At 41.1% G+C, this 14,705-nt stretch overlaps 1 protein-coding gene across 1 annotated transcript in view; it reads left to right on the top strand.

The window, feature by feature from the left end:
* The window catches only part of grin2da (glutamate receptor, ionotropic, N-methyl D-aspartate 2D, a), a 231,559-nt gene that overhangs the window by 115,279 nt on the left and 101,575 nt on the right, over positions 1 to 14,705 (top strand). Inside the window, exon 7 of the mRNA XM_033974905.2 lies at positions 11,323 to 11,528. Coding sequence (XP_033830796.2) covers positions 11,323 to 11,528 — 206 coding nt within the window. The remainder of the gene's footprint in view (positions 1 to 11,322; positions 11,529 to 14,705) is intronic.

Genomic DNA, 14,705 nt, shown 5'->3' with positions numbered 1-14,705 from the left:
TTCAGGAGTCGAATATGGTAGTAAACGTTTGAAGGAGACGGCTTCTGTGATAATCGTTTTTACCGGGCTGTGTTGACTCATTTGTGAATTTAAAGTTTGTTTAAGTAAGTCTACGTCGGAGATAAAGACGCTGTGCTTGATTTTTACTCTTATCAAAAATGTGAAAAAAGAACTAGTTCATTTTAAACTTTTTGCAGTGGTCCACAGTTATTCCTCACTTACCTTACACATTCTGAACATCCTAATTACTCACCGCGATGGGTTTATCAGCGTTTTTCTTTGCCGTGATGATAAAACTGACAACAACTAGCATGTTAGCAGTGCACTTCCTGATTACTGGATAATAAAAGCCTTTATAATTAGCTGTAGACAGTTATTTTGTCCTCAAGAGCAGCTTGTGTACTGAGGGGAGACATTTTTTTCTCAAATACATGGAGAAAAAAAAAAAACAGTTACCGGCCCTTTAAGTGTGAGTTGAGTTCATCCTTTTACGTGATCTGAGTTTGATTCCAGCTCTTACTGTCTGTGCCCTTGAGCAAAGCACTTCACCCACCTGTATGAATGAGTGTGAGCGACTGGAGGGGATGAGAGAGGCCATTTGTGCAGATTGGCAGCCAGCGAGTTTAAAAAATGGAAGAATACGGTGATTTAAGGACATTATATTAACGTTTGCAACTTGACTCCATGGAGATGTTTTTGCTTTACCTAGATGTTCCGCAGCATGGCGTTAAACTTCTCTGTGTTCGTGGAAACAAGCGGGTAACAGCACTATGCTCACGTACAGGTTATATCTGTGCTTGTACACTAAAAAAATGGAAAATTGCCACATTTTTCAACACGCTTTACATCAAGGAACCACTCACACTTTCTCAGACACTAGGGGCGAGGTGGGTAAAGTGTCCTAAGAATCCTATGAGCAGGATTCAAGCTGCTAACCTTCAGAAAAGTTACACAGTCCGCCTTTAACTGTTGATCTTCGTCTTAACACCCTTCCACAGACATATCCTGGCTTGTGGTTTTGTTGTATTCAGGTCTGTTTTGCCTTATGCAGTCTTTATCTTCACACTGGGCAGTATTATCTGTGTTTTTTTCTATTTTCTTCTTCTTGTTTACTCATTTTACCGCAGTTTACAACCACCAGAGCCCAGAAGAGAGCCCACCAGAGCCCAGAACAGAGCCAGAAATACAGGGCGCATAATATGAGGCGTCAGAGCCGGTCCAGTGTTCAAACCACAGAGGAGGCGCTTCTTTGCATTCAGGAAACTAAAGATTGAATTTCGTTTTGTTTATTTCTGTATGGTCTGACTCACCTCTTTCTGGGTAAAAGTGCGGATAAGATGCTCAAAGCTCTCAGATAAAAACAGCCGACAGCGGAGAGACTGTGACCTCTGAATATTACTCCGTGTCACATTAAAGGAGTCTAAAGTAGGAGAGAGTCTGGTGAACTCGACGGCCCTGCAAGGACATCAAGGCTGGGTTCAGATCTGCGCTCGTAACATCAAAACGAAGTCTAGTTTGTCTAATATAAAGGACCAAACCGTGTCTATGTTATTAAAGCGGGTTCATAACAGGACCAAAGCAGGTGTGCTCATTTAGACGGCACACGCAAACCTCACGTTCAACTCCCAAGTCGCCGGGCCCTTTCTGTGTGGCCCTGTCTCTTCATCAACCCAAAACATGCATCATAAGTCAAATCCTCCAGCTAAAATAGTCCTTACCAAGACCAAGACCTCATTTGTAGAGCTTACATGTACGCACGACGCACTGAAGGATGGGTCAAATGCAGAGGACACATTACTCTACAGGGACATTCATTTAATTTATTTGTTTATTTCGAGCACATGCATCAGGTACACTTGAAGCGCATTTCACAAATTTGTTCGTATTTAAGCTAGAAAAGGAGTGAGAAGTAGAAAACGTTTTAAATCCCACCCCTATCTTCCATTAGAACATAAATTCAATATTTGTTCCTTCCTCTTCACATTAAAGTGTATCTTCACCTTAACCAGTGGTAAAATGTAATCAAGTAAAAGTGATAAAATACTCTAAACATTTTAGGTATCTGTTCTTTTTTTTAAGTGCTTTTTAAAGTGGATGCTTTTTACTTTTACTTCACTACATCGGTACTTTCTACTCCACTATCTTTCTGAACAGGACTGAAAAGTAAAAGTATGTTTTATTATTGTGTGAGACCTGCTGAAAAGGCTGAGGGTTTATTTTAACACGTGCATAATTTGAGCAAACAAAAATATAAGGCTAAAAACAGAAAAAAATTGATTCACTTGTTTCTGAATCAATTCCAGCGCAAATCTTTAGCAAAATTAGAACACTACGACCTCAAAATTTGCATGAAATACTTGCTTTTTTACTCTTTAACCCTATTGTGGCGGATGCTGCCGTCGTCGATAGAGCGTGGTTGCGGACTTTCCATTACCGTAAATCCGCAACCAATTGTTCTATCTTATAAATTCAAATGGCATCTCAAAACAGAGACATGGGGCTATTTAAATATGTTACTGTCATTAGGGTAATGTGCCTCCGTTGTCCCTCAAAGATGACGAATGAGAGCGCAGGTGCCGTGGGGATTTTCCCAGTCAGTAATTCGATGTGTCAAAGGAAAAAAATACAGATGGATATGTAAAATAGAGGTAGTTGAGTGAAAAAATGCAGTACATTTCTTCCTTTACATGATTTTTATGGCTAAGACAGAATAAAAATCTAGGCGAGCTAAATTAAAGTCATTAAGGGGTTAAGTACATTTATAAGCAGGTACTTTAATACTTACTTACTCGTATGATTCTCTGCAGTATTTGTACTTTTACTTATGCAACAAAATGGACACGCCACAGACTTCCTCCACTTCGGGCTATGACTCTGTGAATCACATTTTGTTCAATCATTCCTTCTTTTTTCTTTCAGTTTAGCACATTTGCACAGTCCAGCCCTTCCTCCTCCAGACCTCTCTTACCCTGTGTCCTTTTCTAACCCTGTCCTCATCTGATCCGGGGCATCTGGTCTTATTATGGACAAATAGGACCGGGCCTCTGCAGGTAAAACCCATAAATGTGTGGAGCGAGCAGAGGCGGCGACGGGAACAAGCAGCCACTGATGAGAACTCTCGCTCTCCTCTCTACATCTCTCTCTCCTTTCTCCTTCCCCCTTTATTTCCCCTGGCCGCTTATTTTTCTTTCAGCAAGCTTTCTCTACCTCTTTTCCCTCCCTTTCTCATATCTCCCAAGTTTTCTCTTTCTCTCCCTCTGTCTCTGGGTTTTCCTTTGTCTCCCTCCTCATTTCTTTCTCTCCCTCGCTCTTGCTCTATACCTCTTTTCTATCCCTTCCAAATCTTTGTTTCCTCTCCCTCTGTCTCTTTCCTGTCTCTCTCTTTCTCACAGCTTTAAATCTCTTCCTCGTCCTCTTTTTAAGATTTTTCTTTGTCTCCTCTCCCTCCCATCTCCGTCTCTATCTTTCCCACATCTGATTTTCAATATATTCTTTCTTTGTCTTCAGTCTCTCTCTCTTTTTTTTTTCCCCTTCTCCCCTCACACTTCTATGTCTGGATTTTTCCTCTTCTCTCACTCCCTTCTCTCTGTTCCTCTCTTGCTCTATTTTTTACTCTCTCTCCCTCTTGTTTCTCTTGCATTCCCTCCTTCTTTCTTTCCTCTCTCTCCCTTTCCCTCTTTCTTCCATCTCTCTCTTTCTCTTCTCTCTCCCTCCTTTCTCTTTCACTCTCTTCCCTCTCTACTCTTTTTCTCTCCCTCTCTTTCCCCTTCTCTCTCTCCCCCCTCTCTCTTCCCTATTTCTCTCTTTCTCCCTCCCTCTCCCTCTCTCCCCCTCTCTCTCCCTCTCCCTATCTGTCTTCCCTCTCTCTCTGTCTCTCTCTGTCCCCATCTCTCTCTGTCTCTCCCTCTCTTCCCCCCTCTCTGTCTCACCCATTCTCTCTTAACTCTCTCTCTTTTCTCCCTCTCTCTGCCCCCCGTCTCGCCTCTTCTCTCTTTTCCCTCTCTCTTCCCTCCCTCTCTCTTCCCCCTCTCTTTCCCTCTCTCTCTTCCTTCTCTCTGTCTCTCCCTCTCTTTCCCCTCTCTCTCTCTGTCTCACCCCTTCTCCCTCCCTCTCTTTTCCCCCCTCTCTCTCTCCCTTCTCTCTGTCTCTCTTCCCTCTCTCTGTCTCTCCCTCTCTTTCCCCTCTCTCTCTCTGTCTCACCCCTTCTCTCTTTCTCTCCCCTCTCTCTCTCTCTGTCTCTGTCTCTTTCCCCTCTCTCTCTGTCTCCCCCCTTCTCCCTCCCTCTCTTTCTCCCCTCTCTCTCCTGACTTTACCTTTGATGCAATCACTTGACAGAGGAGTGTTGAGTCCACACTCGTTTGTTCAGCAGACACATGTGTGATGTTAATAACAGTGTGTTTATAATCAGACGTCCTGTCACAGAACAGACAGAAACAAGATAAATATGTCTATGTCGCCAAAGACTATAAGCCTCCCCCGCCCTGACCTGTCCGGACCTGTCCTGACCCGTCCTGACCTCTTTGACCCATCCTGACCTGTCGTGACCCGTCCTGCCCTGTCCTTACTTTGTGCTGACCTTCCTGACCTGCCCTGTCCTGACCTTTTCCTGACCTTTTCCTGACCTGTCCTGACCTGTCCACATGAGCCTCGTTTACCTGGGATCACTTCACCAATGATCCTTATGTGAGTTTACAGCAGCCTCTTGTGCTTTACTTTTACATTTCATCCACTTAAATATTTCCCTTAGTCACATCGTCCATCTTTATTTTATTTTAAATTTTTTTAAACGTCTAAACTCTAGTACATTTCAAATCACGTTTAACAAGTTCCAGAGCCTGACTTCGTACAGAGACACATTTCTGTTTCAGTGTTTTATTTCTATCGCACATTTAAATACAACTTCAGCTCCACAAAGCACTTTACATAAAAAGTCCACAAAAAAACAAATATACAGAGGAAAAAACAAAATGGGCGTGATTGACAGGTGGATTAACCAATCAGAGACACGCATGGTCCTCCTGTATCAAAACAAATATGGGGACTGAAAAAGAAAACACGGATTTCAGCAGAATCAATGAGAGAAGAATCAAACTCTGTTCATCTGAAGTGAGAGGAATATCATTTTACATGCGCCACTGAAATAAACAAATCTGATTGGACGATCGTGTTTGGTCCTGGCTTAAGGTGTGATGGAGGGAGTGGGGACCAGACTGATTTCACTCTGTATGAGAAAAAAACAAAATAGAAAATGACGTCTCTGTTCTTGCTTAGATCTGGGAGACTGAATATGTTCTACAATATAATGTATTCATATTTCCAATGGGACTGTGAGTGTTAACCACAGACTGTATGTGTAAATAGATACAGCTAAAGTGCTAGCTGCCATGTTCCAGTTAAGAAGGAAGTGATAATGTTTGCGCTTCTGACTCCATTGATTCTGCCTTCAATTCACTTTCTATTGAAAAACTGGCCCCTCTCTCTGCAACTGCTGCTGCCAGACTCGTCACTTTGGTCTTAAAATGTTCATATTAACCCGCTCGACATGATCCTGGTGTTTTCCTTTCAATATTGTGTTTGTAAATCAAGATATGAACATTAATAACAGACAAATCAGGCGCCTCCTTTCCTCGAGATTACCCCCGTTAGTGTTAGCAACAGGTTTGATTGACAGCGTTGCTAAGTGCCTGCTCCCTGTTAAACCAGCGGTGCGGGCGGGAAGGGGCGTTACCTTCAACAGCCTCGCTCCGGATTGGCTCTTTGGTTGCCATGATACTCGCAGTTGGAATTCCAAATATGTAACTCTGCTCCAAATTGGACCTATATCTGCTCTAGCGTCGATGAGCTTCATTTGACTGGAGCTGGACGCTGTGGGTGACGTCACACTCATTTAGCCTACTTTTTTATACATTTTTGATCTACAATTTAAACTTTTATGCAGTGTTTTTCAAATCAAACCTCACACAACCAAAGTCATGTTGTCTCGTTGATTCAGCCGTGCGCCTCTGTGTCAGATTTAAACAGCTGTTAAGTGTATTTACGACAGCGAGCGTCCAGCGTGGAGGAGAGAGGTGAACCAGGGGACACGAGACTCCAACTCATTATCATAAAACATAAAACAACTGCACAGTGTTATTTATGGCACTCTATGAAAACTCTTTCAATTATTGAGAGGAGGAGATAACCACTCTGCCGCAGTATCACAGGAAGGACATGCAAACTCCACTCAGAGAGATCAGGAGTCTATCCCATGACCTCCTGATGAGAGGGAGGAGCAGGGATAACCACTGTGACACGAGGGGAACACGTGATTGGGAACAGTTGGGATTTGGAGCAGAGAGTCTCATCAGGAGGTTTATCAGTCTGAGATCATCGTCATTTATTATTAGTCTGTAACATCTACAAATTAAAATGCTCTGTTCCACCTTGTGATGTCATGAAGTGGTAGTTTTCAAATTAACAGCTCCTTTTACCTTTAGTTCAGGTGAGATAAGTGGCAATTCCAGCGCTGAAATGATCCAAATGATTCTAGTGAAGGTGTTTGGAGTTTAAAAACACAATGGAGCACTTCCTCTATTACCACATGATGACATCACAAGGTGGAACACAGTGTTTTCAGATTGAGTAAGTTTATATCAGTTGTTCATGTTTTTTTCTAATTCTGACTTGGTTTGGTGGGACAGTACCTTTGTTTGTTTGTTTTTTTGTTTTTTTTACATCCATTAGGTGAAAGTTTGTACGAAAAACTTGCAAACAAAAGTAAAAGGAAGTAGTGCTGAGTTCTAACACAAAATCTGAATACCAACACAAAATATATTTGCAAGACATTTGAAACCTTTATTTAACAAAACAAAGGTGTTGTCATTTAGTTTAATTTTGTCTAATTGGATATTTTGCAATTTAGACAAGTTTTGGCCCTTGGTTTATGTTGTGGTTGCTAGGTAACTTTTCTTTTACGTGCTGCTGACCAGTGCCAACCAGGAAGTCAAATGATGAACTGATACAAAGTTTTAAACTATACAAATAAGTAAATAAAAAAAAAAAAAAAAGTAAGCAAGTAAGTAAATAAATAATGCTTTAGTGAATTGTGTATTCTAACCATATTCACTTTAAAGGACCACTATGTAACATGTTCTAATGGAGGGTCTGACACCTGCTTGTCTCCATGAAGTTGGTGTTGCTGCTTTGTCTGAGACTTGCATTTGTTCAGTGCAAGTGTTTGGGGTTTTTTTTATTACTAAAGAAAAGTCATTCTTACTTTGAGAGGGTTCGCCTGCCCACAGATCTGACCTGTAAACTTGGCCTGATGACCATAGAAGAGTTTTTGTTTTGTTTTTTTATTTGTAATTCTAACACATGGGACATCTCCTCTTGAAGATTCTCGTGTGATTCAGAACAAAATATACGTATCGCTTTACCTAAAATAAATTCGATTTTGGTGCTTACATTGTTGATTCTGCAGAAAACTGATCTGTGTCTCAGTCCTGTGTGCTCCACTGTGTTTTTAAACTCCACACACCTTCACTAGAATCATTTGGATCATTTCAGTCCTGGAAATGCCAATCTCTACTGAGCTAAAGATAAAAGGAGCTGTTACACTTCATGACATCACAAGGTGGAACAGAGCATTTTGACGTTTGTAGATGTTACAAACTAATGATAAAGTGTTACTCAAACATGTGTGAATGAAACAAAACACCACTCCAGGTCTGTTTTTGAGGAGGTAACAGCATTAGAACATGACTTAAAGCTCATAAGAGTCAGTTTAGTGTCATATAGGACCTTTAATCTGCCTGTGAATCCTGATCATCACAAATGGAGGAGGCAGACTACAGTTCCAGATCATAATGTTTTTGTAAAGTACTAATAGTGTGTAGTCTGGACTGGCCAGGCAATAGTCTATACACATCCAACTACAGTAACAAGTCCATATTCTTCAGAGTGAGGGTCGTCTCTGCCTCGTACCAGACTCATGATCAGATGACAAAGCGTCACTCGTGTCTTTAGTGTTAGACTTGTTCTTTTCCGTGTAAATTTGACACATTTGTTTAGAACAGACTGGTCGACTTAGGAACGATGTCACGGCGCTCTGAACACGCACACGTCTCATTCAGAGAGTTTCTTCTTGTTCTTCAGTTCCACGCTCAGTTTCTTGAGGATCTGGTCTCAGTGTTTCTGTGATAATTATGTCATGGTTCATTTTGGGCCTGTTAAAGGCAGTGGCAGAGTGGTTAGCTCTATGAATAAACTCATGTTCTTTTAATGTGGCTGTTGAATGTGCCTCTGTGCAGAGACATGATCTAAACTTTAAAGTACTTCTAAACACACGGCCAGGAAAAAGACTGGAGATTCTCACTGAAGCATCAAAACTATCAATGTAGTGGAAAGTAGTAAACAAAAAAACAAAAAAAAACAAAAAAATCTAAATTATTCCAAGCTTAAGTCAGTCAAAGCTCATCGAGGCTAGAGCAGGTATAGAAGCCAATTTGTTTCTGAGTTTCATATTTGGAATTCCGTGTGCGAGTATCATAGCAACCAAAGAGCCAATACAGAGTGAGCCAATACAGGTAACGCCCCTTCCCCCTGACACCACTGGTTTAGCAGGAAGCGGCTGCTTAGCAACGCTGTCAATCAAACCTGTTGCTAACGCTAGTGGGAGCGACCTCAAGGAAAGAAGGCGCCTGATTTGTTTGTTATTAACGTCTATATCTTGATTTACAGACACAATAGTGAAAAAATAAATACACGAGGATTATGTAGAGTGAGTTAATACGAACGTTTCAAGACCAAAATGACAAGTCTGACAGCAGCAGGGGCCACAGTTTTTCAATAGAAACTGAATTAGAGCCAGATGTGTGCCCATTTTCACTTCCTATTTAGAACACTGGCTAAATGGTTATCTATATCCATTTATTTATACAGCCTATGGTTCAAACATTGCATGGTCATGTCATAATATAATAATAATGCTTTAGTCGTCAAAAGTACTTTTCCAGACTCTCAAAGTCACCTTACAATTCTGTGCTTTATTCATTATGTCTGAACTTGATGATGATAAGTTAACCCTGGGACAGACTGATGGAAGCAAGGCTGCCAATCTGCACCATCAGCCTCTCTGACTACATCCAATCACTCACACCATATTCATACTGGGCAACGTGGGTGAAGTGTCTTGCCTAAGGACACAACAGCATTATGATTACTGCCACTGTTACCCCAGTACCAGATGTGAGTGTATAGTGTTTTTAAAGTATACAAATAACTATACAAATAACTGTGTGGTCTGGTAAATGCTGTTCATGGATTTCAGTTAAACTATCAGATATGTGTTTCCTAAGGACGCCATTTTGAGGACTTTTGAACATTACAAGAATCATAACAACATCACAACAATCAGCAGCGTGAACGAATTTTGAAATCCCTGTCGTCAGTGAAAGTGTGTGTGGAACTCACCCCTAATCCTGGCTGCTACGTCGAGTTTGTCTGCCAGAATCCAGCCGGAATCCACAGGGGAGGAAGTAGAAGGACGAGGAGAGTAGGGGAGGAGGGGGTGAGGGTCTTATGCAAATGGAGTTTAAGTCTATGAGAGCATCTGCAGCCGGAGGAGCCAGAGGAGTCGGAGGAGCCGGAGGAGCCGCCCTCGTGGTGGGAACAGATTTGTTTACACTGGTGTGGGTCAGAGCAGGACAGTGATATTTAAAACCAGCTGTGCTCTGGAAACTAACGCCTTTGTTATTATGCAACAACGAGAAAAATGCCAGGGATCAAATCTGTCCAGATTAAATGAATAAATCATATGGGATTGGTAGATTCTTAGGTGGAGGTGATGTGTACTTTTGGTCCTTTTACAGTTCAATCCAAACTGTGAAGCTTCAGGGAAAAATTCACCAGGATTCTTACATATTCAGGCCCAGTCGGGAGCAGGAATTGGCCCATTTTGTACAATTTAAATGACGGGGGACAAGAATATGTTAGATGGTAAATATAAACTATGATGAAATAAAATACAAAATAAGAGCATGAACAACATGAATAAGGGGGCTTGAGGGGGCCCTAGCCTCCCCTAGAATGGCCATTGTCCCCCATAGCTCCCCCAAAGATTGTTGCCTCACGTTCGTAGCACATCCAATTTCGACCAAAAATATAAAATTTAAATTCAAATGGTAATCACAGAACCTTCAAAATGAGACATTAAAAAAAAAAAAAAATTCCATCTTGTGTTTTTTTTTTTTTTTTTTTTTTAATTAGTGCAAATGTTTCAATATCGGAAGCGGTATTCAATAATAGTGTCAGTAGCAGTGTCAGGGCAGTCTGTGTCCAGAGTGAGAGGGGTCAAGGGTCAGTTATAGGTCAGACTTTAAACAGATGAGAATGAGAAGTGACACTGATGGACTGAACCTGCACATTATTATCACCTCCAAATCAAATGACTTCATTTGTGCAGCAGAGTTTGACCACTGTGCTTGAACGCCTGTCTGCTCCTGTCTCCTCCTGTCCCCTCCTGTCTGCTCCTGTCTCCTGCTGTCCCCTCCTGTCTCCTCCTGTCTCCTGCTGTCTGCTTCTGTCTCCTCCTGTCTGCTCCTGTCTCCTCCTGTCTCCTTATGTCTGCTCCTGTCTCCTCCTGTCCCCTCTTGTCTCCACCGGTCTCCTGCTGTCTGCTCCTGTCTCCTCCTGTCTGCTCCTGTCTCCTGCTGTCCCCTCCTGTCTGCTCCTGTCTCCTCCTGTCTCCTTATATCTATTCCTGTCTTCTCCTATACCCTCTTGTCTCCTCCTGTCTGCTCCTGTCTCCTCCTGTCTGCTCCTGTCCCCTCCTGTCTCCTTATGTCTGCTCCTGTCCCCTCCTGTCTCTTTATGTCTGCTCCTGTCTCCTCCTATACCCTCTTGTCTCCTCCTCTCTGCTCCCGTCTGCTCCTGTCTCCTGCTGTCTGCTCCTGTCTCCTCAAGTCTCCTCCTGTCTCCTCCTGTCTCCTCCTGTCTCCTCCTGTTTCCTTCTGTCTGCCTGGTTTTGTTTGTCTCCAGTTCAAAAAAGATCTCAAAGTGAAGTTGTTGTCTTTCTATATTCTATTTTTCCCTGCCTTTTGTGATTTTGTGGTTCAGTTTCCTATGTTCATTTGAAACAAACATATACAGAACACAACCTATTTGTTTATTTAGACAATACCACTGATTTCTTTGCCCTGCCCCAACCTCCACTCCCTCAACAAACAAAACAAACTAAAATCACGTTGGAAAGAGAAACAAATACACAGTCCCATGTTCCGCCACCATATTCATGAAGTAGCACAGATAAATCTCTCTCTTCCTCTGGCTCTCTGTCTCCCTCAGGTGGGCTGGTGGGAGAATGGGCACCTGCGTTTGAGGTACCACCCCTGGTCTCGGTACGGCTCGTTCCTCAAACCTCTGGACGACGCGCAGCACCTTCGGGTGGTGACGCTGGAGGAGAGGCCCTTCGTCATAGTGGAGCCCGCTGACCCCGGGACCAGCTCCTGCATCAGGGACTCTGTGCCCTGTCGCATGCCCATCAACTCCAGGTACTACACTTGGGACACGTGGGAGGGGCTTAGCTGACATGATTGTGAATAGAGTTTATAAAGAGCCTATGACGGGTTAGACTACTCATTTTACTAAAACACACGTAAGATCATTGTATTTAACTTTTTTTTTTGTGGTTTGGTCATTTTTTGGGTTTCAAATTTTACTTCCTGGTTCAAAATCATGACATCACACAAGAGTATTCCATATATCTTACCTAGCAACCATGTGTTACACCGGTACTTGACCTGTAACTTTACTTCTTGGCGTCACCTGCTTGCCTCCATGGAGATAGACACTGTGGAACATTTCAGGCAACGCAATGACATCTTCATCAGACAAGTAAGTGTCTGTCTAAGGCTCTTATCTCTGTTCAGAACATGGTCATTTGGCTCGCTGTGGTCTGTCTAACACAGCGGCATTGGCTGAAAAGCACCTAAAGGTTATTAAGATAATGAATCACTGGCTGCAGTTATAAGCTCACCATAATGTGATTAATATCTGATTTGTAGACCTTTAAATCAGACATATTGTGCTTGTGTCTGCTCTAAAGTTATACTCTCTGACACCCGTGGATCATTTTGTTATGATTTACACATTTTAAATCACGCTACTTATTTAAAATCTTAAAATCTTTGAGGAATAGTTCAGATTTAAAATGACTTCAAAAACAGGCAAACTGCACAGTCTGACGTGAGTAATCAAAGGCCCATGATCACAAAGAAAGGAGATGATTTTGCTGCTTGCATTTCTCTTTAGCTCCAAAAATGAGATATTAATCAGATTTCGAGAGCGGCTGATGTAATGCATTGGCCTTGACCCCATTCTCATATAATTACATGTTAAGCTCCAGAGTTCACTTGATCCAATTGCAGATGGGAGCATGACCAGGTTCCACATTAACAGACAAAAACACAATTCAAAAGTGGGAATAGTTCAAATGAGCGTGTCCAGCTAATCTCCCAGACTAACAGAGCTATTATGAGACTTTAAAGGTCATTTTTCTGGCTTTTGGGACTACTTTTTGGACTCTCTAGCACTGGAATTTATTTATTTTTTTACAGCTTAAAAGAATATTAAAAAAACAAAACAACAAAATCTAATTCATTATCAATATTACCAACAGAAAACATGCTTAAAGAGGTTTTAGATATCATCCATGCATGTTTGAGTAATCTAGCAATCTCTCCCAGGCCCCTATTCAAACTGTCCTTACGGTAACAGTACGATTCTGTCCAAGGCTCCGCCCACAAGCCTACATCACCCATGCTCCCACGCGACAATTCACCATAAATATACAAAACTATACACTACAGCTTCACAAACCTGATGCGATGTGCAGTAGTTTCATTAGCAGAATGCGCATCGATTGTAATGTGACAGCGCTCTGAATGGGAGTGACTTAGCGTGGAGAGCAAAGGAAGGGGTTCTCAGAGCGCAAAAAGAAAGTGAATCTGAAACCAAACATGTTAATATACAGTATTTTAGGGTAAATACAGGATTTTCAAAACAATAAAAGGAAACATGGCGATCTAAATGATACTGTATGTGTTAGCAGTTAATACCCCCTCTTTAATACCCCAGATAAGTAAAATACCCCTCTTTAATACTCCAGAAAAGTAAAATACGTCCTCTTTAATACCCCAGAAAAGTAAAATACCCCTCTTTAATACCCCAGAAAAGTAAAATACGTCCTCTTTAATACTCCAGAAAAGTAAAATACGTCCTCTTTAATACTCCAGAAAAGTAAAATACGTCCTCTTTAATACCCCAGATAAGTAAAATACCCCTCTTTAATACTCCAGAAAAGTTGAATACCCCTCTTTAATACTCCAGAAAAGTAAAATACGTCCTCTTTAATACCCCAGATAAGTAAAATACCCCTCTTTAATACTCCAGAAAAGTTGAATACCCCTCTTTAATACTCCAGAAAAGTAAAATACGTCCTCTTTAATACCCCAGAAAAGTAAAACACGTCCTCTTTAATACTCCAGAAAAGTAAAATACGTCCTCTTTAATACTCCAGAAAAGTAAAATACGTCCTCTTTAATACCCCAGAAAAGTAAAATACGTCCTCTTTAATACCCCAGAAAAGTAAAATACGTCCTCTTTAATACCCCAGAAAAGTAAAATATGTCCTCTTTAATACTCCAGAAAAGTAAAATACGTCCTCTTTAATACCCCAGAAAAGTTGAATACCCCTCTTTAATACTCCAGAAAAGTAAAATACCCCTCTTTAATACCCCAGAAAAGTAAAATACCCCTCTTTAATACCCCAGAAAAGTAAAATACCCCTCTTTAATACCCCAGAAAAGTAAAATACCCCTCTTTAATACCCCAGAAAAGTAAAACACGTCCTCTTTAATACTCCAGAAAAGTAAAATACGTCCTCTTTAATACTCCAGAAAAGTAAAATACGTCCTCTTTAATACCCCAGATAAGTAAAATACCCCTCTTTAATACCCCAGAAAAGTTGAATACCCCTCTTTAATACCCCAGAAACGTAAAATACGTCCTCTTTAATACCCCAGAAACGTAAAATACGTCCTCTTTAATACCCCAGAAACGTAAAATACGTCCTCTTTAATACCCCAGAAAAGTAAAATATGTCCTCTTTAATACCCCAGAAAAGTAAAATATGTCCTGTTTAATACCCCAGAAAAGTAAAATACCCCTTTAATACCCCAGAAAAGTAAAATATGTCCTCTTTAATACCCCAGAAAAGTAAAATACGTCCTCTTTAATACCCCAGAAAATTAAACTATGTCCTCTTTAATACCCCAGAAAAGAAAAATACCCCTCTTTAATACCACATAGAAGTAAAATACCCAATCTTTAAGTCTTACTTCAATCCTGTTTGGTCTCTGTAAAGTTTTAACCAGTAACTCAATGCATGTTTTTGTTTTAAATTGGCTGAACTTATTGTGAGAAAAAGTGTATTTAAATACCACAACAGTACTGGTATCGCAGTACAAGTCATAGTTATCAAATACTGCATCTTCATCATATACCGGAGCCATAAAAACAGCTTTAGAACAGCTAAAAAGAAAAAAAAAGTAGCTTTATCCTGAATCACTGGATCTTTAAATATACAGATGAGAGATAGTGCTATTCAAAAGTGGCTTAAACCTATAAATCTGACTAGAACGTTCCCTCTTTGAAAGCCATCCCTGAGC

The sequence above is a fragment of the Periophthalmus magnuspinnatus genome, chromosome 11 (assembly GCF_009829125.3).
Source record: "Periophthalmus magnuspinnatus isolate fPerMag1 chromosome 11, fPerMag1.2.pri, whole genome shotgun sequence".
In the NCBI taxonomy this organism is placed as follows: Eukaryota; Metazoa; Chordata; class Actinopteri; order Gobiiformes; family Gobiidae; genus Periophthalmus; species Periophthalmus magnuspinnatus.
Note: the sequence above shows the minus strand (reverse complement) of the source record. Positions and strands in the feature narration are given on the sequence as shown.